This window comes from Loxodonta africana, chromosome 18, assembly GCF_030014295.1.
Source record: "Loxodonta africana isolate mLoxAfr1 chromosome 18, mLoxAfr1.hap2, whole genome shotgun sequence".
NCBI classification, from domain to species: domain Eukaryota; kingdom Metazoa; phylum Chordata; class Mammalia; order Proboscidea; family Elephantidae; genus Loxodonta; species Loxodonta africana.
Genome location: NC_087359.1, coordinates 35,442,994 through 35,469,932, shown reverse-complemented (window position 1 = coordinate 35,469,932; position 26,939 = coordinate 35,442,994). Strand labels below are relative to the sequence as shown.

General features: G+C 38.4%; 1 protein-coding gene across 3 annotated transcripts; it reads right to left on the bottom strand.

Annotated features, from left to right (window-relative positions):
• Positions 1-1,030: 1,030 nt before the first annotated feature.
• On the bottom strand, positions 1,031-20,989 carry SMARCE1 (SWI/SNF related, matrix associated, actin dependent regulator of chromatin, subfamily e, member 1). 3 transcript variants are annotated; one of them, XM_023553676.2, is made up of 11 exons: positions 20,915-20,989; positions 18,781-18,833; positions 18,564-18,607; positions 15,448-15,552; positions 9,895-9,975; positions 8,818-8,949; positions 8,375-8,546; positions 4,967-5,139; positions 4,189-4,290; positions 3,317-3,527; positions 1,031-1,304 (listed from the first exon to the last, which is right to left on the bottom strand). In XM_023553676.2, exons 2-11 carry the CDS (start codon positions 18,785-18,787, stop codon positions 1,096-1,098), a joined length of 1,236 nt encoding a protein of 411 aa, XP_023409444.1. In that variant the 5' UTR covers positions 18,788-18,833; positions 20,915-20,989; the 3' UTR covers positions 1,031-1,095. The 3 variants fall into 3 exon arrangements, with proteins under 3 accessions (XP_023409444.1, XP_010592731.1, XP_023409445.1); XM_010594429.3 differs by lacking the exon at positions 20,915-20,989 and adding an exon at positions 20,794-20,908; XM_023553677.2 differs by lacking the exons at positions 18,781-18,833; positions 20,915-20,989 and adding an exon at positions 20,794-20,856.
• Positions 20,990-26,939: the final 5,950 nt, after the last annotated feature.

The window sequence follows — 26,939 nt, the reverse complement described above, 5'->3', positions numbered from 1 at the left end:
ACCAAGACCTTTTTTTTCATTTTTCTTTATTACACTTGGACCTTTAAGAAACATATATCATTAGATATACCACTATTCAGTAAAAATCTATTCTAGTTTTTGTGACACATACGTGTCACAAACTGTCTTGCTTCTAGTCTCCAAGACTTTACTAAGAGTTTATCAAAAAGGTAGCTCTGATCTCTGGGATCCTGAGCCTTGAGGTTTTGAATGTTTTGATTATTGTAAAACAATTTTAAGTGAATGAACTTAATTCCCAGCTGTTATTCTTCTAGAGTGGGCTAATCATTTTGAAGTTATTTACTCCACTACAAGAATATTCAATTCCTTAAGCTTTGTGATCTACTATGTCTTTGGAAAACTTGGTAAAAAAGTAATTTTTCTGTATAATAAGGATAAACTTACCAGAACATACTCCATGTTAATTATAAAACAGTATAGATAATGTAGATGTGCTGTGTTCGCTTTGACTATTTCATAACTAGTAACTAACTATGGAGACAGCTACAATTCCCGGATCAATACGATCCAAGTATCGTCGAAGGCTACAATCAACTCCTTACTACAACTCTTGGACTACTACAACTCTTGGTATCTGAGATTTGATTAAAAATAAAAAAAGTGAACGAACAAATACATTCTTAAACATGATTACGTTTTCAAGAAGCTACTCTGCAGAAGGAAACTTTGCAGACGGGACTTTGAGGAAAATGTTGATGGGGACTGGGGAAGTTTAAAGCTATGGCTTTGGTAAGCACCCAAGTGAGCTGTAAGAAGGCCTTTTGTAAGAGTAGATTCTGCAGCATCAAAGGATAATTCTCTAAAAGAGGTGAGCATTTTCTCAATTAATCTAAATTTGGAGGTTTTCAGCAGTTGAGGGCTAGAAACAAGATCCAAGGAAAAGAGCCATCTTCACCGCTTAAGAAGGGTGACTATGCCACTAGTCCCACAGCAATAAAATGGTTCAAAAGCCTTTGGTAATGTGATATGGACAAGAAAAAAAAAATAATACACAAACCACATAACACCATTAAAACTCAAAAAAGCATTATTTCATTTAAAAAAGTATTTAGAAGACATAAATCAAGGCAACATTCATTCTTTTTTCTCATCTTCTGGCATGGGATCTGTCGGTGGCTCCTCCACTGTGGCGCTGTTGCTCTCTGAGCCGGTGTTACTGTCACTGGTTCCTTCCTCTGCCATACTGTCAACCCCCTCGTGCCCACTCTCCTTATCCTCGGGAGTTGACGTGCCTTCTTCACCGTTCTGTTGGCTTTCTGTCGTTTCTTCAAGGTGGGGCTCCTCTGTAATCACACAAAACAAAAATGTACTCTTCTCATTATTCTGGCAGTCTGGAGCTGCGCTGTCCGGTAAGATAGCCACTAGCCACGTGTGGGTGCCCACCACCTGAAACCTGGCTAGCGCGATGAGGAACTTCTAGGTGTGTTTAGAGCAATTGGGGGTATGTAAATCTACTTTTTAACTGTCAATTTTATGAACTCTAAATATAGGTCAAGTATTTCTGAAGAAAATTTAGATTCTGAATTGAGATGTGCTGTAAGTGTAAAATATACACTAAATTTGGAAGATCTACTATAAAAAAGAATACAAATTATCTCAATAATTTATTAAATGTTTATACATGTTGAAATGATATTATTTTGGATATACTGGGTTAAATAAAATTTAAAATTAATTGCACTTGTTTCACTTTTTTAATAAATATTTCCACTAGAAAATTTAAAATTATTCACATGACTTGCATTTTATTTCTACTGGACAGTGCTTTTCTAGAGTTCTACAGTAAGAAAGCAGATACAGAAATAATGTGCTGGGCTCTTTCCTGTAAGAAGTTTAAAACATCAGATTCTTGCTCTAACAGTTGAAATTTTCTTATGAGGATAAGACAAGACATACAGGCCTTAAAAATAAGACATGCCCCATACATAGATGACAAAATAGAGGCAAAACACTGAGTGTTTTGTCTAGTTGCAAAATGAGCCAAGAACCATAACCCTAATTCTCAAACTCTTGCTTTAACCACAAAAAAGTGCACACGATCCAAATTTGTTAAGATAACAAACATGTTCATACAAAACAGAAAGAAGCTCAGATAATGAAACTTAACATTTGACTATCTGAAATGTTAATCTGCTGAATTAAATTTTGTAGAAATATCTGGTACAGATATCTACATTCCATCCAGTGTTTTCCAGATGTCCAATCTGAGGGTGACATTTGAATACAAAGTATGACTACTGCTTCTCCCACTTGTAATTATGATCCAGGGAGCCTCTCGTGTTTCCCATGACTACTTTTAGTTTTTTGTCCTGTTTACACAGTACACTGGACAGGGTCAAAATACTGCCAGAAGTTAAGGTGACCTCAAAATCAGTACCCTGTGTAAGTTTTACATTTTTTTCTTTTTGCTTTGAGTGATGCTTTCAATTGGGAAAATCAGTATACCTGGAATTAAGAATTTTTCTAGGGCAGAGGTAGGCCAACTTTTTCTGTGAAGGGCTAGATAATTAAGTATTTTAGGCTTTGTGGGTCAGACAGTTCCTGTTCCAACTATTCAACTATAGTGTTGTAGCCCAAAAGCAGCCATGACAGTATGTACAAAAATAGGTGTGGCTGGGTTCCAATAAAACTTTACTGGCAAGAACAGCCGGTGGGCAGGATTTGGCCTGCCAATTTTACTTTGCCTCATCTTGTTCTAGGACACCAAAGATCATCAGTCTTAAGAGCAATAACCACATCTTGCTGAAATAACATTAGCAATTAAGGTTAAAATACTGAATGTCAGTACTGTGTCAAACCCAGTGCTGAATGCTTTATGTACATTTTCTTATTTACCCTTTGCAATTTATTACTCTTGCAGGCTGGTACTACAATACTTATAAATGTGGAAACTGAGATAAGTAACTTATCCAAAATCACAGTGCTGGCAAACGGTGAAGCAGTATCAGATCCAGATCTGCCCGACTCCAGAGCTGGTATTCTTAACCATTACCTTTCTAAATTCTCAAGTCAGAAAATGAGAAAATGACATAAACCAGCCTGGGCAAAAAACCAAGACCTTGAACAGCAAGAGCAAAGACAACACACCACTGCTATTTTGTACTGATACCAACATTTTAAGTGACTCTATTACAGAGAGATAAGATTTGGAAAAAACTGGGTAGGTCATATAGACATAGCTCAAGAGGCAGGGTTAACACAGTGACCTCTGAAGAACATTTAGAAAGAAAAAAGTCAAATTTAAAAACAGCTGTAAAATCCTTGACATTCACTTTGGGGGCAGCTGGTAGGTTACCTGTCTCCATTGGAATGCTTTCGTCTTCCTTCTTTTCTTCGGTTTTATTAGCTGCTTGCTCTTCCTCGGGAACAGTGCTGCCCTGACTGCGTTCGGCCTGCTCTGCTGCCTCTTTCTCCCTTTCCTCCTGCCTTTTGCGGGCCTGTTCCTCTGCCTGTGCAATTTCAGCTGCAATTTTCTCCATGTCCACTTCTACCTTCAAACCGCACAACTAGCCGTCAGAAAAAAGAAAACCCTCTTAGTAGTGTTCTCATGATCTTTGAACCAGAGAAACTGTTTCAAAACTCTTTCAAAAGTAGATTTTCTTGCCTACGAACTACATATATATATGGGAGAAAAAAATGTGGTTTTAGATCTTCTCTGAAGCTCTTCTGTCTATGTAAGTATCAGTCTGACAGAGTGTTGTTAATGGACCCAGCAGCCATGTAATAACATTGAATATCAGAAGAGCTGGTGAATCTATACTGAAAATACTGGACTATATACATAGGGCTTTCGTTTTATATTGCAGACTACCAAACATTAGACTTACTTGTTCTGATACTAAATGCAAACTGTGAATTACATCTAACGAAGACAACTGATGAAGAAATCTCAATAAAATGAAAATAACCCATGACTGCATGGGAGTTTAAATTAAAATAACAAAAGGCCGTACAGTCCATAGGCCTAGTATATATGCATGTACTCTATGGTATTTTTTGCTGGAAAAAAAATGGGAATAATTTTATAAAGCAAAGATCTTACTAGTTATAGCAAAGTTAACCCTATTTCAAAGTGAACACTCAATAAAAACACTATTTTGTAGAAAAGAATGAGAAAAAAGTAATAAACGCAGTGACAATAGTATAGTTCACAGGTTAAACTGATACCCTTTTAAGTTCATTGTTAAAGGAATCTGTGCTTTCCAGGAATTTCCTCTTCTTTTCCTGGTGTCGCTCCTCTATTTGAAGAAGTTCAGCTTCTAGTTTTCGCTGGAAAATATAAAATACGTGTTTGGGCTTTATAACTGCTGGATTACTTTCTCTAAAGCAAATGCCAAACACAGAAAAGATATCTCATTTTCTAAGAGTTCACACTTCCTCATAGTGTGGTAAACAAATTTTTTTTTTTTTTTTAGGGGGGAGGAGGGTGTCAAATTTATCTGTCTAGCACCAAACTTATTTTTAATCTTTTTTTCCCCTGCAACATTTTAAATTTGGTAAATATATATGTAACAATGCCAAATGATGTTTTTAATTTAAATCATTTACTATATAATGTGCCCAGCTAAATTTTTTTAAAATATAAAATGCAGGATAGAGGAGTGAGTATAAGCAATGAGTATATGTTAAAGAATACTGTTTCAGGCTTGAGCCATTTCTTTGGGAAAAAATATTTAGTAAAGCGGTACAGGTTGACAGGATGCCTCAAAACTCTCAAGGTAACATTTCTTAACAAATATACACGGCTCTACATTACAATTTTTAATGACAAACTTATCAAATCTCTGGGGAAGGTCCATTCCCTTAAATCTCTTCTCTGAATCAGAGCAGGTTAGGCTGATCACAGAACTATTTAACATACACATCCACGCACGGGGCAGAATCAGGTCACCTGGGATCTGTGGCATAGGCCGAGTTTATTATAATGAATGTTTTGTGACTTTACCTGGTGAACCATTAAGGACTGGACCTGTCGTTTGAGGACCTGCATTCTAGCTGTTGTGACAACTGACCGAACGTCTGGCACCACACTCTCACTAAGGATTTCACTGATGAGGCGGTGGTTTCTCTGGAAACGGGCGGTGGCTGTATGCTTCATTGAAAAGCCATCATCATAATCTGGAATAAACCAGATGGTCTGGAAATTAGGTCACCAGTTACTGTAACAGGAGAGTATAACAACATTAACACTTAATTACCAAGGAGTAATAGCTCTCACTGGCCTAAAAGGTGGGCCTGATGGGCGTCATAGGAGCCTTAGGGCCGTCACCTGATCAAAATCATCCACAAGTCACCTGATAAACTCATTTTGACCAATGAACATAATGTGTTTATTGGTGAAGACACTGGTTTTTCTCAAAAATCTCTGATGATGTATATCTGAGAAGGACTTGGCTGAAACACAAATAAAATATAACCATGTGCCTTTTGGCTCGAGAATGAAGGTGAAGGCTGTACGTGACAGCAGCAAGTTAAAATTCTGCCAAATGTTTCACGCTCTTGGCAATAATTTAAGGCAGTTAAGAACTGATGAATAAATATGAACTCAGTGGTGCCTCTGTCACTGCAGCACTTTAATATTAAAGTAATGAAAAGGCCCATTTGTAAAATTAACTTATCACTGCAGAGAAAGCATTATCTCTAGCAATATTCAGTTTCCCAAACGAGCATTTACATTCTACCAGATTAAAAAACCATAAGGCCCTGAAGTTACTGCATAGGAAAAAATGTCTGATTCCAAATTGACTTTTTGTCAATTTATACACTTGTCAAAATGTATATTGTTGGCAGAATGTAGTGTCATTACGTTGTTTTCTTACACCAAAGTTAGCACACATATGGTGTGGATCTGCTTTATATGCTTATTTTTAATAGCTATACAGCAGTGTGGGGGGTTTGGTTTTTGGTTTTGGTATACAGCAGTGTTTCCTTAATCTCAGCCTTTGCTGTATCACCTTCATAAGTTTTGACATATCTGATAATAATTTGTACTATTATTAATAAATTTCTTTAAAATGACTTAAAAAACAAAACAAAACTTTCTTTTAAGTAATAGCCATTAAACCGAAAGGTCCTCTATGTGCCACCTAATCATCTTGGTGCCCGTCCTCCTTCCAGAGGTAAAAGGACCACACTTTAGGAAACCCCAATACAGACAGGCCCACATGCTGCTGCTACGCAGAATTCAGCACCTCCCTTAAACCCAGAAACCCAGTGCCGTCAAGTCGATTCCGACTCATAGCAACCCTAAAGGACAGAGTAGAACTGCCCATAGAATTTCCAAGGAGTGCCTGGCAGATTTGAACCGCTGACCCTTTGTTAGCAGCCATAGCACTTAAACCACTACGCCACCAGGGTTTCCTCACCTCCTTTATTATTTGGTATTTAAGTAGTTTCTAAATCCCAGATTATCACAAACAGGGCAGTTAATAACTGTTGTGCAAATGACTTTGTTTTGAGTAATTTTTTTAGGACATGTACTTCCAAAATTAAAATTACTGGAATGAGAGGAAAAAAAATTTTAACTCTGACCTTTTTATGATTTTTCACATTCGTATTTAAGGTTATATGTGGTACATTTATGCTACTTCCATCTCCTATCTTTTTTTGTTGTTATTCTCTGCTTTCTTCTTTCATTTACATGGCCCCAGTGTTGACTACTGGTAGGGGAAATAAAGAGACTTAGCAACATGGGCTTGTCCTTTCTTGGATTTTAGCTGTTGGAAAAAAATTTTTTTCTTGTATTTTCTAGTTACTGACTCACGAGCTGTTTATCTCATGAATATTATCTTTCCAAAATATCATTTGTAAGAAAAAAAAGAAGCCTTCACTGTCTTGTGTGGATGACTGCGTACGTCTTGTAGATCCTTTAACAGAAGTTAGCAGCTGTTGTATTTGTGGAGACACCACCTTTTTCTTGGTTTTATGTACATTTTCACCTCCCAGGTCTTCCTCTTTCTATTCACTTCTGAGGCATAAAGCCCAAGGTCTAAAGTCATTCTTACCCTGGCATCTTATTACTTGCCCTTTCTTACTAGCAGCTTTAAAATCCTATTTGAAACTTAAAAACATAACTAGTAAAAACGTGAGACAGAGAAGAGGAATGCTCTCCTGAGGATTATTCCTGAGTGAATCTCTTCAGGTCTTATCAGTGTTCATATTGTTATCTTTCACTTTATGAAAACTACTTTTTACTTATGGCTTCTACGTTGCTAGCCTTTGTTTCTTCATGCACTGACCCCTATTGTCCCGATTATATGTAGATCAGATCATCTCCTATTTTTAGTTCTCCATCCTTCCCTTACATTAAGCATCTCATCTGCATAATTAGCTATAATTTAGGTTTGCTTTTATGCTAGTGTCTTTAACGCTGCTGATTCTACTTAACACTTAATATTGTTTCTATTCCATATTCTATTCTCTATATTTACTATTATATTCTACTTTATATATTTATATACCAGTCCATTCTTTTGAAACAATAATAATCAGTTTATGCATGTCTTTAGATGGCATTATTGCTTCCTCTAATTGAAAGTTCTATAAGCTTCCTTTTTGTTACTGCTACTCTAAAATGAGATCTTAAATGATTGATGCTTTTGTTGCTTGTAGCTAGGGCTTCCAGCCTTTTCTGTATCATAGCAGCACACAGATAAAATATTAACATTCGTACGGCACGCTAGGTATGTGGATGAACGTGCTCACAGACTCATAGTGGAGGAGACTGGCCCTGGGGATCCTTGCAGCTCCAGACCCCTGCCTGACTGCAGAGGACCAGGGGAACAATCTGTACAACTGCAAACTATTCATGGAATGCCTATTAGGGAACTCTGCTGCTGGTTATGTGTATTTTCTTTGTTTCAGATATATATATACATATACGTATATATATGTGATTTGTATGTGTGTGCCCTCGTGAGTGGTTATGAGCTACATTTATAAATTTTAGTTGGATTTCTGAATTAACTGAAAATTTCACAATGCTTCTACCCACTCATTAACTTCCTCCCTTAAGAGTTTTTAATTCAGCAAATTTAGGAACCCGACAAGAGGATATAGTTAGAACATATTTAGCTTTTTAAAAGCAGTTGAGGCAAAATCCTAATTGTGACTTAAACATCTTTCATGCATTCTGAGTATGCAGATTTTGATAACTAATAAATGCTTTTTAATATTTTCTGTACTAAAAAAAGGGTATCTTTTTTTCTTGGGGAAATTCACACACAAATCTTACTCAACATAATTAATCAAGATACTGAAATGCCACTTAAATTATGCTTTTTTGTTTTTCAATTTAAGACAGTAAACAAAAATATATTTACATAAGTTTCTCATATTTTCAATTTTTTTTTACCATCCGGATCTTCAGCAGGCTGAATGCTCATGTAAGGTTCTCCTTTCTCCATGCGAGACTGTCTCTGTCGACTTTCCTCCTCTAAAGCAGCTTCTGCGCGACTTTTCGCATTTATGTAAGCAAGGTATGCAGGGGAGTTATGATAGGCCTTCATAGATTCATTGTACTCTATCTGAAATGCAAATGTTTTCCAGTTTTATAATTAACATTTTGCAGGTTATAATGTATACCTGTATTATTTCATTTGAATATCAAAAAATATGAAAACATAGTGTGGTAATTATCTCCTTTTTCCATAGAAGAATCTGAGAGAAATTAAGTGACTTGACTAAGGTAGTCTCAGTCCAGTCTCAGCTTTCTGATCGATATGTTTCTTTTATAAATAACAAGCCAATGTTTATGCACTTTACACTGTGTCCACCCCACTGCTGCACCCATCCTACCTTTTCGGCTTCGTATTCGTTTAAATATTCTTGTTTTTCTTCATCAGTGAGATCTCGCCACATGCCACCAATAATCTTGCCGATCTCCCACAACTTTAGGTCAGGGTTGGAAGCCTTAACTTGGTCCCAGACCTTAAAAAGGGAAAAGGTGAAATTTTAATACCAATGCCTAAAAATAAGATCTTTAAAAATACTTTTTATTACAGAAACTTTTAAATATAAATAAAAGCAGAGAGAGCAATATAATGAATCCCTACGTACCCAATACCCAGCTTTAATAACTGTTAACACCTAGCCAAATCTTATTTTCATCCAAGCCCACACTGGATTATTTTGAAGCAGATCTCAAACATCATAATACTTCATTCATATATACTTCAATTTAATAGGTCAAGAACACCTCAGTCACTGTGGACACTTGAGTTAATTCAATAACATACTCATTATGTGTCTCTAAAGGTTCGCAAGAATTTAGAAGGAAAGTGGTTAATTTGCACAATATAATAAATCATGCTGTCAAATATATATACTAATTATGCCCCCAAAATTTCAAATAGTTTAAACAGTGGTTAAAATGTCTAAATGCTGTCTTTAAAAATAGTTTTTTTTTTTTTTTTTTAAGAGTTAGAAAAATGGGAAAATCCAAGAAAGTATAAAGGAAATAAAAATTACCATAATTCTACTATTCAGAGATAACCACTGTCTGCCAGGCTTTTTTTTTTCTTCAAAGAAATGCGACTGTCATTATTTTTATAAAAATAAAATACTATTAATATATGAAGTCTTGTATCCCTTTTTTCACTTCACATTGTTCTCAGACCATCAAACATTTTCTAAAAGACATTTCTTTAATGCCTACCTAACATTCTGCCTTACGGATTTTATCACGGTTTAATCGTTTTCCTCGTTAGATTTTAGCTTCAGAATTTTAAAATCAGAACTAATCTCTCTAAAAATCACAATTCTTTTATCCTCTGAAGATGCACAGAAAAGCTGGCTAAGGCAATCTGAAATTTGATGTAAAGCAAAGAAATGTGATGTAAAGTCGTCACTCGTTCCTAGGTCCCAGACGCCTACCTTTCTGCTGTACCTCATGTAGGGCATCAGCGGCTTATCTGGTGGCTTTGGGGGTTTTGGAATCGTAATACCAGAGGATGCCTACAAAAGAGTTAAATACATTCATTATTCAATTGCAAGGAGTTCATCAGCAAACTGTAAAGAGAGTCCCTTAAAAAACTCTAACGCGCCTTTCTTCTACTCGTCCATGGATACAAGATTCTTATATTTCCTCCACTGAAAATAGCTATCACTGAAAATTCAGAAATGTTCACATCAAAAGAAAAAAAAAAATGACTGTAAGCACATAGTTTTTAAATGTTTTACTTAGCAGTTTATTGCCACTGCTTTGACAACCTGGCTGTAAGAACAAATAAAACATTACATAATAATCCGTACATTGAAAATATATGGTTATGTATCACGTTATCACATTTAGGACATTTCCTGGCACTCTCTTGTAAACTTAATTTACTACTACACATACAGTCAACACTTGATTATCTGCACAACGGGCTCAAACATAGCAAGGACGGTGGGGGTGGCATGGACTGGGCAGCGTTTCCTTCTGCTGGATAAAGGGTCACTATGAGTCAGAGTCGACTTGACAGCACCTAACATCACCGCCACCACCACCACTACCAGAATCTGTTCTACTTTAACATTTTCCACACTCATGCTGTCTACACGGAACTTTGGATCTTTCTGTAAGATTCCAGCATTGTACGCTCACATAAACCAAAAAAAACCCCACTGCCATCGAGTCGATTCCGACTCATAGTGACCCTAAACAGTAAACAAAACTAACTTTCAGGCTCAAAAATGAAAAACAAAACCCCTCATCCCCCTTTACCAAGACTAGAGATTTTATTTCTTTTAAATTCTCTGTCCGTATCTAGTGGTTTTCTTTAAAGAGGATCAAGAAGCGTGAACTAAAATTCATGCTTGTGTCCTAAGTCCCAACCACAGTGTAGAAGTGAACAAGCTTACTAGGAATAGAGAACTGGCAGATACAGGACCTAATTAAGACTTCTTAAGTCTTATAAAGCTCTATTCCATTAAAAATTTTTGGTATTGTGGGGCACACATAAGAAAAAAGACAGGATATGTGCAGGAAAAGGGAGACAGAAGAAAAGGAGGAGGTGACATTAAAAAATATTTTTTAAAGGGTAAAGAAAAAAGTGGGAGAGAAAAAGAGAAGAGGAAGAAAACAGAAAGGTGAGAAACTGGTTTATTTCTAAAGGCTAATAATATAGGTTAAGAGCTACGGCTGCTAACCAAAAGGTCAGCGGTTCGAATCCACCAGGTGCTCCCTGGAAACCATATGGGGCAGTTCTACCCTGTCCTATAGTGTCGCTATGAGTCGGAATCAACTCGACGGCAAAGGGTAATATATAGACAAGAGATTCCAGATACCTTCTGGTAGGCACTCATACAACTCCAATTCAAGATATCTATTTCTGAATATCTCAGTCTTATCTTAATACAGATGAACTGCATTTGATCAAGGACCCAGAATGAGAAAAATCATGGCTGAATCACACTTATTTTCTCCCAATTTCTGGGAGATTCGTAATATTGATTCTTCCTGCCAGGCTGGGGAGGAGTAGTGCTGACTTCACTCTACTTATCAAAAGAGGAATTGGGAAACACTTATAAGAAAACTAAAGTGGCACTTTGTTCTCTTGCCTTTCTATTATGCTGTGGTAAAACCCCAGGAACACTCCTCCTGGGCTGGGACCCCTATCATAACCTTATTATTCATCCAAGGGCTCAGGAATTAGCCTGTTTGTGCCCCTTTCCACTGTGATCAAGCAATGGTGTTTCTTCCTCCTAGGTTCTCTCTTCTTCCCTACTTTTCAGTATCTCTGCTTCTTCATACATGAAGTTATTAGAAAGCATTTTATGTTTGAAGCACCATTTCCTCCCTTTCCAATTCTCTCAGGTACTCTTACCACATCTCATCTTGGTGCCCCTGCAGAAAGAACCTCTGTTTAGCCACAGTGGACCACAGGGGATGGAAACTGTCAACACTGGTGGTATGAGCAGTCGGTTAGGGGATATCTGTATCAGAGTCTGCAGGAGTTCTTTCAAAGGGGAAGGAAAATTCCTACAAGGCCAACTTTATGTCACGGATTCAGAGAGAAGAGACACCCACAAGTCAGTGACTCCTAGCCGGCATAAATCTTCAGGATTTCACGAAGTGGGTTACAAGTAAATTTGGAATTGTGTCAATAATTGAAGATGGTAGATCACTGTTAATATATTTTTTTAAAGCAGAGGTAGAGGATTCTAAAATGTCTATGTTTTCATGCTTTAAGGATGAATTAAAATACTTAAAAAAACAAATTACAGTAACACTTGCTCTTTGATATTTTTCTAAGAAGTGCATTTTACAACAGTAATGGACTTGCTTATTTTCCTTCCTTTCTCCCAAAGGGAGCCCTGGTGGTGCAGTGGTTAAGAAAGGTTGGCAGTTTGAATCCACCAGCCACTCCTTGGAAACCCTGTGGAGCAGTTCTACTCTGTCCTGTAGGGTTGCTATGAGTAAGAATCGACTCGACAGCAATGGTTCGGTTTTGGTTTTCTCCCAAAGGGAGGTACAAAAATCATCTACATAGTGAGGTCATGTTTTTGTAACGCTGACCAGTCAATGTATAAAAAACAAACAAACAAAAAAACGCCAAATAGTAACAGCAACCTAAATTAAATTCTAGCTGGTTTTTGGGGGGTGCTAAAGATTTAGGTCATTAAACACCCAATTTATTTATCATCTCAGAAAGACATCTTTCTACAATGACATATACATTTCCCTACTCTTTTTAAAAAAGCTCTATAATCCTCAGGTTTGAGGTGTGAAAAACTGGTGGCCCTTTTACTAATGGCTCAGTGTTATGATTCTGGAGTGTGTGTTTCCTTTCCTAGCTGTCTCTTTCCTTAATGATCTCACTGCTATCAGGAAAGCTGGGTCCAAGAGCAACTTTTCCTCTTTCCACTTTTCTGCTTCCAACTTGCAGGAGTTGGGAAAAACGAATAATTACGCTTGTCAAAATTGTGCTTACATGAGAATAAGGTCCTAGGAATCCATGATTTTGTGAAATGTATCTTGTCTACTCATTTTGTTGTTTCTTTTCCAACTATGGGTTTTTTAAGGGTTTTTTCCCCCAAGATGAATTTCCACTCAAGTATAGAAAAACATGCTGTCTTTAACATTTTTATCTCAGTCTGTCTTCACATCTTGTACTTAACAGAATGTTAATGATCACTTGGATAAAGAACTGATTAGAACTGAGTTCCATCTCATAGCTATCACAAAACTCTAAAAGGTTTCAACATGCCTCATAAAGTGTTGTGTCTGAAAACCATCCAAGCATGCTAGAGTTGTCAGAGAAACCCAATACTCTGTGTAACCTACAGAAAGCTACTTCACACGGCTTCATAGAATCATCCCTTCAAATCACTGGCTAAGGCACGATTTGCAGACAACACCAAATAGAAGGGCCCTCCCACCAAACCAATAAGAGCACATAATAAGGGGTCATCTTAAAATATCTTTTTAATAGTCAAAATCTGATCTAAAAATTGAGTCCTGTTACATACATGGTTGCTATGAGTTGGAACTGACTCAATGGCACCTAATAACAACAACAAAACTAAAATTAAATATATAAAAGAGGTATGGGTAACTAATTCTCTTAGAGAATGATTCAATGACCTAGGCGGGAGGTCAATGAAATATACTCTAAGGTTAAAGGAGCTAGGGTTAACACAGGCTGAACAGCTCCACATTTTTCAGGCCCTCCATGTTGTAAATCTGAACAGCAGTTTTAAGTATACTTAAATGCGGTGTTGAGAGGACAATGATATAAAGAAAGTGACAAAGAGCCAGAATAACAAATTTTCCCTTCCCAACAATCCTCCTAGTCTACTGAGAAGCTAGTGCTCACTCCACATGCTGGGTTCTACCATCCCCCAGAAAGAATGGGGACAAAAAGTGCTGAGCCGGAACAAGGCCCCAAAACAGGGGTGCATGTTCATTCTCCTAATAAGTCTCCACTGAATGATCTCAGTTTATCAACAGAAGTTCCCCAGATAAATCCAAGAACAAAAGACTTAACACAAAGCCAAAAACTTTTCTAGTATTACGGGTAATGCCGTTTCTACTCTATCGATATAGATAATCAAGAGCTGACTGTATAGAGCTATTGAATTTAATTATTCTTTTGTTCACTATCCATGAATAATTTCTACATTAACATGAAGATCCAAAATAGACTCTGCCCCTTGTTTTAAATTCAAATGTTCTTTATCATTTGATAACCTTGACACCCATTACACTTGTGAAATGACACATTCAGGCCAGGGAAAAACATGTATCGATGCACGTAAAAACTGTATGCATTCTGAAATGCATACATACACACACTTAGTCATAATTCTTTTGCGATACCATGAAATATGCATGGCACATAAAACTTGATATGCTTATGAAGTACAAATTATGCAAAAACAATGAAAAATTTAGACAAACAAAACCTATCAAGCTAAGCAATATGCTTATCAAGATAGACATACAGTTCGATAGTTACACACTTTCTGCTCTAGCATGACTACAGGGTGAGAGGGCTTTTTGAAGTTACATTAATTGAAGGCACTTCTTACCCATGAACACAGCAAATGGAAACCAGGTATTAAGTTTACAGCCATTCTGGGTTGTATACATTCTCACCAATACTGTATTCCAATGCATGTAGGTATTTGGCTTTTGGATTTATTTTTATTTGCTTTTGATGTAAATCTTTTTTTTTTTTTTACATTTGTAAGCTCTTTTGCTTCTTTGAAACCTAAACGTTACTGAAAGACATTTAAGATAATTTTAAAATAAAAAGTTTGAAAGTGTATCATTCAATTTTGGTATCTTAGGTCGATCATTTAAATGATATAACTGAAGTTTCAGAAATTATGTACCTTATCCAATGGATTAAAAACGCACTTCTACTTGTATAAATCTAGTTTGGGTACTTAAAACTAATTTCATTCTAAAATGGTGACAGAAAAACCTTTTCCTTTTTCACTGGAGAGAAATTAATCTCAAAAGGTCAACTACTAAATCCAAAAGACAAATAATAACATGTAGCAGTTTAAACTGAAGCTTCTGGTAGGCCAGTCAAAAAAAACCCTTCCAGCCCTGAAAAGTCAGGTCTCTAAGCTCGGCATATATTAAGGAACTGAGTTCTTTAGCCTACTGCCAATTACCTTAGATAAACAAGTCATGTCAAAAACGGTATTTAAAAAAGAAATTCTAGCTTTGTCTACATACAGAATAAGAATTAAGTGCCCAAGACTTTACTCCTATTGACCACCAAACAGAATGGATTTTTCTTTGTTCCACATATGTATGCAGGTTGCACGTGTTTTCTTTTTCGTGCACAACAGAATGTTTAATACAGTCAAAAAGCCAGATTAAAATTTTTTTTTAATGGCTGTGCTTTTGATTCAAAAGGACCTAACTCTGAAGCCATTTCTAGCCAATTCCAGTTGTTTGCCGGATGCTGTAATAGTTGATTCTCCTACCGTGACCCGGCTGTTGGTGCCCGGGTTCCCTCCCAGCCTGTAGTTGTTGTAGGCGAGATGACTGTATGGATTGTATCCCACAAACCCTGGTGTGCTGGGCATTTGCTGATGGAAACAAATGAGACAAAAACACGAATGAGAAATGAGCTCAAACGAGGAAAACACAGAAATGAAAAATGATTTGCATATGGCATGCAAAAGCAACCTGAACTTAAACAAGCAATGATGTGTTGTAATTGTTCTTTTTCTTTCATTGAGAATATTCAATTTTTCTTTCATTGAGAAACCTGCCTATAAGTGTTTGTTTTTTCCTTTTTGTGGGGAGGGGGAGGTGTATGTGTGAATGTGAATGTATGTGGCTTAGGTTTTGGGATAAGCAATACACCCAAGTGTCTCAAACACTCAGGATTACTTTATGATTCATAGTATGACAGAACAATTCAGTGATACATAGTATCTGAGATAGCAAGGCTTGAAATGTGATAAACTAGGAGTCTGAAACATTTTACATGCAAAACTGAACAGATTTATTTGACGGCTACGTAGATGCCACCAATGTATTCATCTGCTAAAAACAAAAACAATAGGTCTGCTTTCAAGACAGTTTTATATCATCTTATATAATGTGAGAAATGAGAAGAGACTCAAATCAGGAAGCCAGAATTTATCAGTAGAAATGAACATATGTCGGATTCAATGGATGTCACATACATGACTTCAAAACAAAGACTTATAAGAAATGCATGGATTCCATTCTGGGATACTATCTGATCTTTTTAACCCAGTCATTATTTTATAAGCTTTTCTCTTCCACCTCTTCTTTGATCCATCTTCCATAGGTCAATCGTGAACATTTTCTGTATTTTAGTCTTTCTATGAACTACTTTTCGAGTGGACAGACTTCAACTTTATTCTTCCATCCAGTTTCCTGACAGCCCTTTCAAAACATACTGGTTGCTGCAGCAACAAATTCCTGATTTTTGTGAATTAAGTGTTGATATGACAACAAATGGGCCCTTACATAGCAACGCCCTCGTGGTTAATACAATGACATCCAATGTTCATGAGAATCAAGGCACAACGCATAAAACGAATGTAGCAGAGAGAGACCAAATGGAGGGTATTTCACCTAATGAAACGCAATCAAAACAAGTGATAGTAATTTCATTTTAACATGCAATTAACAATATCAGTCCTGAATTATATAATGTAATACACACATAAGGGCACATCCCAGCTATGCTGTAGTTGGTACAAAATAAACACAGTTTTCTAAAACATGCTGTTGCACATATCCTTAATGTCCGAAAGGCAGGCATTCAAGCAGATACTACATTCGATACTCTTTAGGAGGAAAGAGAACAACTGAATCAATTTCTAGCCTACATAGTTATGGAAGACGCAAATTAAGCATATTTAAGTAAGCAAAACACATATAAAGTATTAAAGGCACAAAAGAAATACATATTACTTGGAGTGGTACATTTGGGTGGTAGTGGTGGAGGTGGAGGTGGAGGTGGTGATGGTGATGGTGGTGGTAGTAGAAGTAATGGGAAAAAAAGGAAGGTGAGTAATTCATTTAATATCCATTCTGTTGGATGTCCTAATCCCTAATCTTCCTGTATTTTGTGTGTCAATGTGAAATTATAATGGTACAGAAATATGACTAAAGGAAGGCAAAATTCCCTTTCTATGTCTAAGAAGTCATAAGGGAGACACTTGGTTTTTGAGCTATGTTAATCTCAAAAAATCAAGTTTGTCCTCAAGATATCATACATTGACAAAGAGGCGGTATTTACATCAAAATCATACTTTCAAAGGCTGTATAAACAATAAGAATCATTGTTCAACAATATGAGGCAATAATGTAAGAAAAGTAAGGAGGGGGGGAAGGAAACTAAAACATTACAATTATACCGTTTCCAAAACTGAAGTACACGGTTAGCTCTCTGAGGTCAGGAATCTCAACTGTTCAACTCCACCTGTATAGCCACTAGCAGAGTGCCATGGAGATGGTTATAAGAAATGTTCTTTAATTTAAGAAAGAAAACAAACCAAACAGCAGGACTTTAAGAGGTACTGCAAGAAACTTTAGAGACTGTATATCATATAAAATGAACTGAGAACATGTGACACAGTATCTCTTTATGAAAGCATCTTACTAAGGAAAAACAAATTGTTGATAAACATAACTAAAACATACATCTGAGGGTTAGTAAATAAAAGAGGTTATCTAGTAAAGAAAACAAAATTACACGAGGACCTAATTAGCAGTGAAAAGTAGGCTAGCCTGAAATTTAGGTGATGGGGGTGCGTAAGAAAGCTAACAGCTGTTAAAGAGCTGGTTTTGTAGGCTATGGCCAATATTAAGTTTTTTTTTCTTTTTAATTAAAAAAAAACAAGGAATTCATTTCAGCAAGGCCTAAACAGTTACTGTTATATCTGTTTTGTGGACTGGACAATTATTTTACATGCTGACCAAGCTGGGCCAGAGCTTGCTGGGTGAAAAAAATTACTTCACAACTATTCATTCTTTAGACATTTTGAAACTTATCAATTCTCAAAACAAAAAGATATTATTCATAAAGTGGAATAAAATAGCAGGATCTGACCCAGAGATTATAAAATCATTACTTGAACAGCTTGAAAATAAAGATTTACAATGAGTGCTATTGTAGAACTAGAAGCTTTATTGTTTGATTTAATACGAAAATTACGTATAGACAAAAGAGGAGAGAAAAATATAACCAATTGAAGGTTAGGTTTAAAAAAAAAAAAAAAGCCAGAATGAGCATTCACTCAATATCAACTTTAAAGACTCTTAATAATAAAGATTAATAAGGGAGAAGTGTTAAACTTGTCGCTTATTTCCCGTTTAGAAGAAAAAAACTGAGCATAAGAGATCAGAATTTTGGTAGTATGTTTCTTTAAATGTTGGGGTTGGTTCCAGGTAAGATGCAAAGAGTTATTTTTCTATTTAGTAGGAAGTGCTGTTTTTTTAGCTGACTTTTTCATACTGTTGTTGTGTTGATTGAGTGACTGTCACTGGAAGACATCTGGGTTTTTGTATCAAGGCCAGACTTGGCTATTACATTAACAAGAAAATTAAAACTTACTGTTGCAGGAGCTGGGGTGGGAGGTGGGGCATAAGATGGTCTTTCTGTTTGAAAGAAAATAAATAACTTCTTGTAAACAACTGAGATATAACACTATGCAACAAAACTACCAATGGTCCTGTTTTGAAGAAAAAAATGAGAGTATTTTGGAATTCCCATTTGCTAGGGCATTAGTCTCTTATTAACATAGATTGATAAATATAAAAATGAAACTTACTTGACATTTTGGAAGATTTAAGTTCTCAGTTCCTTAAGAATGAATCTGAGACACTAAAATAAAAAAAAAAGAAAAAAAAAGAAAAAGAAAAAAAAAAAGAGAATCAAAACTCAGCAAGCATAAGAGAATGTTTTCCTAAAAAATAGGGTAGTTTAATTGGTATTTCAGAGTAAAATTAGTTCTCTTTATCTTCTAGTAATCAAGCCTTTTGTGTATCGTTTTTACTAGTTATTGTTGATCATTTGGTTGATCAGAGTTAAATGACTAAAGCAAATCACTAGGGACATTAAGAGTAATATTAGACATGTACCCTTAGGCTTTTTTTTTTTTTTTAATGACACTGAGCCACCTTTTGTATGGAAAACATTTTGCTGATGCTATGTAAACAATCTGATAAAAAGATGACAATAGAATGTGATGTATTATCTGGGCCCACCCCAACAAGGCCTAGCAGATACTGACAGCTTCCTTATCAGAGCTCTACCTTTGCTTAGGTAACAAACTTCCAATAAAATAGCACTGTATTTTATTCCTGGAGGCTGTGCAAAAGGTAATTGGTGTGATAATGAGCTGTAGCATTCTCTCATAGTGGCAAATAGCTTCATAACTGCTGAGAATAAATTTTGAAAGTCTACCTGAAAAACTCTTATTCGTCCTTCAGAGCCATTTTCAAGATTTAACTCCTCAATGGAGCCTTCCAAGTAAGTTACCTGGGCAGAGTTAATTGCACCCTCCTCAGTATTCCTGGCAAATTTACATAACTCTCTGATATTGTTTATTCTATCTCACTTTTTATTTGTCAATATGACCAGATTATGTGCTGTTTGGGATTACCAGCTCACAACACAACCATATACATGTGGGCTGGTTCCTTACATCAGTACACATCGCAAATAGTAGAGTACAAAGAGACGAAAAGTTCATTTTTAGAAAAAAAAGGCAAATAAACTTCTATGTCTACTGGTGCACTTTCATCCAAACGTTATATTAAACAAACATGATTTTTTGGTCCTAGTTTGCATTTTAGAGGAATTCCCTAGAGTACAAGAAATAAGAGGCCTGATGTGGATGGAAATAGCTTATTCTATCAATGGCCTCTCCTGGCTCTCTCTCTTTCCTTAAAAAACAGGCAGAAACTATTGGTCCAGACTTCCCTCCTGCTCACATTCAGGGAGCTGTCAACACCCAGTAGGCCTTGTTCCGGGGAGCCCTAATGACAACTGCCACAAACTGCTTGTACATCACTTTATTGTTAATGCTTTGCAATTATTTATCTCCCCTACTAGGCTACAAATTTTAAGAGTGGGCTTGTACATTTGTTTGCCACTGGATTCAATCCCAGGGTCTGGCACATAATACTCAGTATTTGTTGAATGAATGCCTCATAAGGGATAAGCTTATCATCTACGCTCTCCTGTTTAATAGTTATAACTACCTTACGAAACATTCATTGCTATCCCTATTTTACAAATTAAAAAAAAAAAAAAAGGGACTCTTAGGGAATTTAGGTAACTTGTCAAAAGCCACACAGCCAGGAAGTACTCGAGTTGGGTTTCAAACCCAGGCCAAACTGTTTCAGAGCCTTCGCTCTTCACTCCAAGCCACACCGTAAATTACCACGTCGTTGCCTGGACCAAGAGGAACCACATTCCTGGGAGTGAGGACCAGGGGCACGGTTTGCTCCGAGAGCTTCCTGTGAAGTCGTTTCCTTTGTTTGTGGGGGAAAATGCACTTTACCAGCAACTCAACTAAAGGGGTGTATGCGTAAGTGCTCTGGTCAATTCCTCAGGGCTACTGGACGGGGCAAATGCTGCCGCTGAGGAGAACCCACAGACGGGACTCCTTACCAATCCTCACACCGCTAGGCCTCAGAGTGGACGCAACCGGCCCCACCTCTGGCTCCGCTGCCAAACCTAAACCCGGGTAACTCCTGGGAAGTCGGGGTCCAGCCAAGCGGGGACATCACAGCTCGCCACCCTCCCAACCCGGTCGGGCCCGCTCCAAAACACTCACCCGCGGGCAAGCAGAGCGCCCGCAGCTTCAGCTTCGCTTCCCTTTGTCCCGCACACGCCCCGCCCCTCGCGCCCCGAGCTTCCGTACTCGCACTTTCGACACTTCTTCGTAATTTACTTACAGACATCACCCGCTTTTCTCTACAGAAGTAAAGCTTCCATAGTGGGCTTGGTGATGTTTAGTATAATTCCTGATTTTTAAAGGCTTCACAGTTCCTCAAAAGTTCTCTAATTTGGGCACTTTCCCAGCCAGGCGCCGATTCGTCACTACGGAAAGGGCGGAGGCGGCTCGGCCGCGGGATAGGCCCGGATTTCGCTGCTGGGAGGAATCAAAGCGTCTGCAACGTCGGTGACGCGGCGGGCGGTGCGAAGCCGTACTGAGAGGAGGCGGGGAACGTGGCTTCAGCTTAGTCGGAGGACCGCGGGAATCGCGATGGGGCGTGAGGCTCCGGAACCACCCGGCTGGGCTCAGGTAGCGCTCACTCCATAGGCTCTTCTTTTCTCTTGCTTCTTCGGCTAGAGTATATACTTACGCAAGCCGAGGATGGAGCCGGAGAGGACTCTGTTGACTGAGTTTTACGTCCTCACAGGCACTTCTCGGGTCTTCCTGCCATAACGTCCGGGCATTAGCCTTGACGAAAAAGCGCTGCCTCTCATTTCCACGGAGTTTTTCAGTTTTCGTTTTCAAGCGCTTTTATGGTGTAATTGCTAGTTTTCTGAGACAAGACCCAGAGATGTTAAGCCCTTTGACGCAGCGCGCGGGGTGCCACTGGTCTCTGTGCCAAAGCGTGCCTTGGCTCATTTGGTTCCCTCCGCAGGGAACGACTGCCCCTCACTTCAGCTTAAACTCATTTGTTCTTCTCAATTCAGCTCAAATGGCTGTTCCTGATGCCGTCCTGGGCTCTCCCTCCAATAATCCTTCCTCTCCCATGGCACTTTGATAACATCTTTACTGTAGTCCTGTACTCAGCCCATTGTATCAGGTTGTGTTTGTCAACTTCGATGCATTATGAGGGCCTTGAAAATAAAGATTCAGCCTTCTGCTTCAATCGTCTTTGTATTACCAGTGCAATATTGCTTGATCCGTTATTAAAAGCCGTTACTTTCGAGTTGATTCTGACTCTTAGCGACCCTATAGGACAGAGTAGAACTGCCCTGTAGAGTTTCCAAGGAGCGCCTGGTAGATCTGACCGCCGACCTCCTGGTTAGCGGCCGTAGCACTTAACCACTACGCCACCAGTGTTTCTGATCCGTTATTAGGTGCATAATAAATGTGTTTTGAAGCGGATTTATTAACTAGTCCTGGGCTTTTCCCACAAAATCATAATCACGAGTAAGTAGGTTTACCATGTGGAGTGAGCGGCCCCTTCCTTGGATATGTAAACACCTAGCTGATGTTGTGGGTCACTTTGGAGGAAGAAGGAACAAATGAGATCCCTAACTTGTTATTACTATGCTGACAACTAAATGACAATAGTGTTGACATTTAGAGTGACTGAATTTTTGGGCTGCTCTTCGGCCGTCCTGGGTGTGCCAGTAGGGAATGGGGTATCTCTACAAGGAGGCAAAGTCAATATTTTTGTACTCATGAATGGGGATTAATGAAATTGAAGAGCATATTGATGGGAAAGATTAAAGGAACGATCGCCAAAGGATAACAGGCAGTCCGAGTGGTGGTTAAAATAATGTACATGAAATTGTTGTTTTAATATAAAAGTATCAGAGACATGTAAAGGATTAATGTGAAATACAGGAAGGCCTCATCAGGGATCCCGTACCTCTTTGGCTTTGTCAAGCAACTCTAGCCTGATTTCTGCACTGCCTTTAGGGTTATGGTTGGGGGGGGGGGGGATTGGTCAAGTGTGTGCAAGGACACGTGGTCTATTGTGTCATCTCCAGGCAGTCCTCTGAAGAAAAACCACAGGTACAAGATATTAGGAAAACCACACTGTAATGGGAGAGTTGTGGCACAAAAATGATGAAAAGGGAAAGGTGAAGCAGTGACATTGTCTGGTATGGTTTCTTACCTCCTTCTAGTCTTTATTCAGTCTGCCAACTTCTCAGAAGGTCTTTCCTGACCTATTTAAAATTGCAACTTGTAGAACAAAATAGGAAGACTCACACTTCCTGATTTTAAAACTTACTACAAAGCTACAATAATCAAAATGATGTGGTACTGGCTCAAGGGTAGACATATAGACCAATGGAATAGAGTTGAAAGTCTAAAAATAAACTCATGCATCCATGACCAAATGATTTTTGACAGAGTGCAAGTCTGTTTTTCAATGAAAAAAGAATAATCTCCTTAACAAATGGATTTCCACAAGCAAAAGAATAAAGTTGGACCCCTGCTGCTTACCATATTCAAAAATTAACTTAAAAAGGGATCAACGTCCAAATTGTGAGTGCTAAAACCATAGAACTCTTAGAAGAAACATAGGGGTAAATCTTCAAGACCTTGTATTTGATAGCGAATTCTTAGATATGATAACAAAAGCATGAGCAATAAAAGAGTAAAGTAGAAGAATAGATAAGTTGGACTTCATCAAGATAAAAAAACTTTTGCACATCCAAAGACATCAAGAAGATACTACGCATCAATAAAGAACAGTGAGGAATCTGTGAAACATTTCATAACATGGAGGAACCTGGAAGGCATTATGCTGAGTGAAATTAGTCAGTTGCAAAAGGACAAATATCGTATAAGACCACTATTATAAGAACTTGAGAAGTAGTTTAAACTGAGAAGAAAACATTCTTTTGTGGTTACGAGAGGGGGAGGGAGGGAGGGTGGGAGAGGGGCATTCACTGATTAGATAGTAGATAAGAACTACTTTAGGTGAAGGGAAAGACAGCACACAATACAGGGGAGGTCAGCACAATCAGGCTAAACCAAAAGCAAAGAAGTTTCCTGAATAAACTGAATGCTTCGAAGGCCAGCGTAGCAGGGGCAGGGGTCTGGGGACTATGGTTTCAGGGGACATCTAAGTCAATTGGCATAATAAAACCTATTAAGAAAACATTCTGCATCCCACTTTGAAGAGTGGCGTCTGGGGTCTTAAACACTAGCAAGCAGCCATATAAGATGCATCAATTGGTCTCAACCCACCTGGATCAAAGGAGAATGAAGAACACCAAGGACACAAGCCCATTACAAGCCCAAGAGACAGAAAGGGCCACATGAACCAGAGACTACATCATCCTGAGACCAGAAGAACTAGATGGTGCCTGGCTACAACCGATGACTTCCCTGACAGGGAACACAACAGAGAACCCCTGAGGGAGCAGGAGAGCAGTGGGATGCAGACCCCAAATTCTCATAAGATCAGACTTAATGGTCTGACTGAGACTAGAAGGACCCCGGTGGTCATGGCCCCCAGACCTTCTGTTGGCCCAGGACAGGAACCATTCCCGAAGCCAACTCTTCAGACATGGATCGGACTGGACAATGGGTTGGAGAGGGATGCTGGTGAGGAGTGAGCTTCTTGGATCAGGTGGACACTTGAGACTATGTTGGCATCTCCTGCCTGGAGGGGAGATGAGAGGGTGGAGGGGGTTAGAAGCTGGCGAAATGGACACGAAAAGAGAGAGCGGAGGGAGAGAGCAGGCGGTCTTATTAGGGGGAGAGTAATTGGGAGTGTGTAGCAAGGCATATATGTGTTTTTGTGTAAGAGACTGACTTGATTTGTAAACTTTCGCTTAAAGCACAATAAAAATTATATAAGAAAAAGACATCAAGAAACTGAGAAGACAACCTATAGAATGGGAAACATTTGGAAATCATATATCTGATAAGGGTTTAATGTTCAGAATATATAAGCAACTACAACTCAACAGTAAAAGGACAAACAGTCCAATGAAAAAATGAGCAAAGGATTTGAACAGATATTTCACCAACAACCAACGAAGATATAAGTGGCCAATAACCACATGAAAAGATGCTCAACATCATTAGTCATTAGGGAATTGTAAATCAAAACCACAATGAGGTATACCACTTCATATCCACTAGGATGGCTATTATTTAAAAAAATCAGAAAATGTCAAGTGTCGATAAGGTTGTGGAGAAATTGGAACACTTGTTCGTTGCTGGTTCTTGTGTTATTGTCAGGTGCTATCCAGTCAGTTCCAACTCATAGTGACCCTGTGTACAACAGAAAGACACACTGCTTGGTCCTGTGCCATCGTCATAATCATTGTTATGCTTGAGCCCATCCATTGCTGGTGGGAATGTAAAAAGCAGTTCCTGTGGAAAATAATTTGGCAGGTCCTCCAAAAGTTAAACATAGAACTACCATGTAACCCAGCAATTCCATTCCTAGGTATTTATCCAAAAGAATTGAAAGCAGCGACTCAAACAGGTACAGGTACATCAGTACTCATTGCAGCATTATTCACAGTAGCCAAAAGGTAGAAACAACCCAAGTGTGCATCAACATGTGAATGGATAAACAAAATGTGATATATCCCTACAGTGGAACATAGTTCATCCATAAAAAGGAATGAAGCGCTGATACGTGGATGAACCTTGAAAACATCATGCTTGGTGAAATAAACCAAAGGACACCAAAGGACAAATATTATATATGATTCTACTTAAATATCTAGAATAGGCAAATTAATAGAGACAGAAAGTAGATCAGAAGGGGTGGGAGAAGGGAGAAGGGAGAGTTATTATTTCTTAAAGGGTATGGAGTTTCTGTTTGGGGTGATGAAAAAGTTTTTGAAATAGATGGTGGTGATGGTTGCACAGCATTGTGAATGTAGTTAATGTCACTGACTTGCACACTTAAGAATGATTAAATGAAAAACTTTATGTTATACATATGTCACCACAATAAAAAAAGGGCAGCTTATTCCCCAGCCTCCTTAGTCCATATTCATCATCCTTGCTTTATTTTTTCTGTAGCACTTATTGCCTAACACTATATTTTTCACGTATTTATTTTGTTGTCATTTTCCTCTCATCAGAATGAAATCTCCTGTCTTAGGCTGGGTTCGTTAGAGAAGCAAAACCAGTGAAGTGTATATACATAGAGATTTATCTCAGGGAAATGGCACATGCAGTTGTAGAGGTTGGCAAGTCCCAAGTCTAGGTCAGGTGTCATCCTGGAGGCTTCTCCTGATTGACGTAGCTGCAGGAGCTGACAATCTCAAGATTGGAAGGTCAATGGCAGGCTGCTGGGTCATGGGCTGCAGAGGCTGACAAATGCAAGATTAGTGGGCAGTGCAGCAGGCTGCTGGCTCAAGTCCCAAGAACCGGAGGTCAGATGATGATGAGCTGGATGCAGGATCCAGATCAAGCAAGTGAGCTTTGCCAGAGCATCCATATATATGTTGGATGCAGGCCACATCCCTGAGGAAACATCCCTTATGACTGATTGGCTGATCACATCAGATCGCGTCAAGGAGGATGACTACATTGTTACATAACTGCCAAACCACTGAGAATCATGGCATAGCCATGTGGACACACAACCTTAACCATCACGTTCCACCCCTGGTCAGCTTGGCACCTGTACACATCTTAAACCATACACACTTGAAATGAAGACAATTACAAAGTCATGCTTGTGCCTAAGAACTGGAACTGTGAGTCCTGGCTATGAGAGAAACAGCACCGTATATTGGATGCTAGTTTAGAGTATATCAGCCTCCTGGAGAACATTGCCCCAACCCTGCAAAGTATTGCTACCTAGTTGGGGCCATGATTGTGTCTTTAGGAGGCTGTTGCATTGTTCTCTTAAGCCAGTTGCTTCAGGATAATGGGGAGTGTGGTAAGACCAGTGAATTCCACGAACATGGGCCCATTGCTGTACTTTGTTTGCTGCGAAGTGAGCTCCTTGATCCGAGGCAATGCTGTGTGGAATACCATGACAGTGGATAAGACATTCTGTGAGTCCATGGATGGTAATTTTGGCATTGCATGCAGGAAAATCATAGCTATATCCAGAGTAAGTGTGTATACCAGTAAGAGCAAAATTCTGCCCTTTCCATGATAGAAACAGTCCATTGTAATCAACCTGCCCCCAGGTTGTTGGCTGATCACCTTGAGGAATGGTGCCATATCGGGGACTCGTTGGTCTCTGCTGCTGGTAGATTGGGTACTCAGCAGTGGCTGTAGCCAAGTCACCCTTGGTGAGTAGA

Bases quoted from the DNA above. Each gene is read 5' to 3' on its own strand.
- SMARCE1 (XM_023553676.2), bottom strand. The intron at 15,553-18,563 runs GTAAGTTTTAAT...TGTTTCCATCAG, and splicing joins CCACCCCAGCTCCTGCAACA to CAAATGCCCAGCACACCAGG. The intron at 1,305-3,316 runs GTAACCTACCAG...GTGTGATTACAG, and splicing joins AAGCATTCCAATGGAGACAG to AGGAGCCCCACCTTGAAGAA.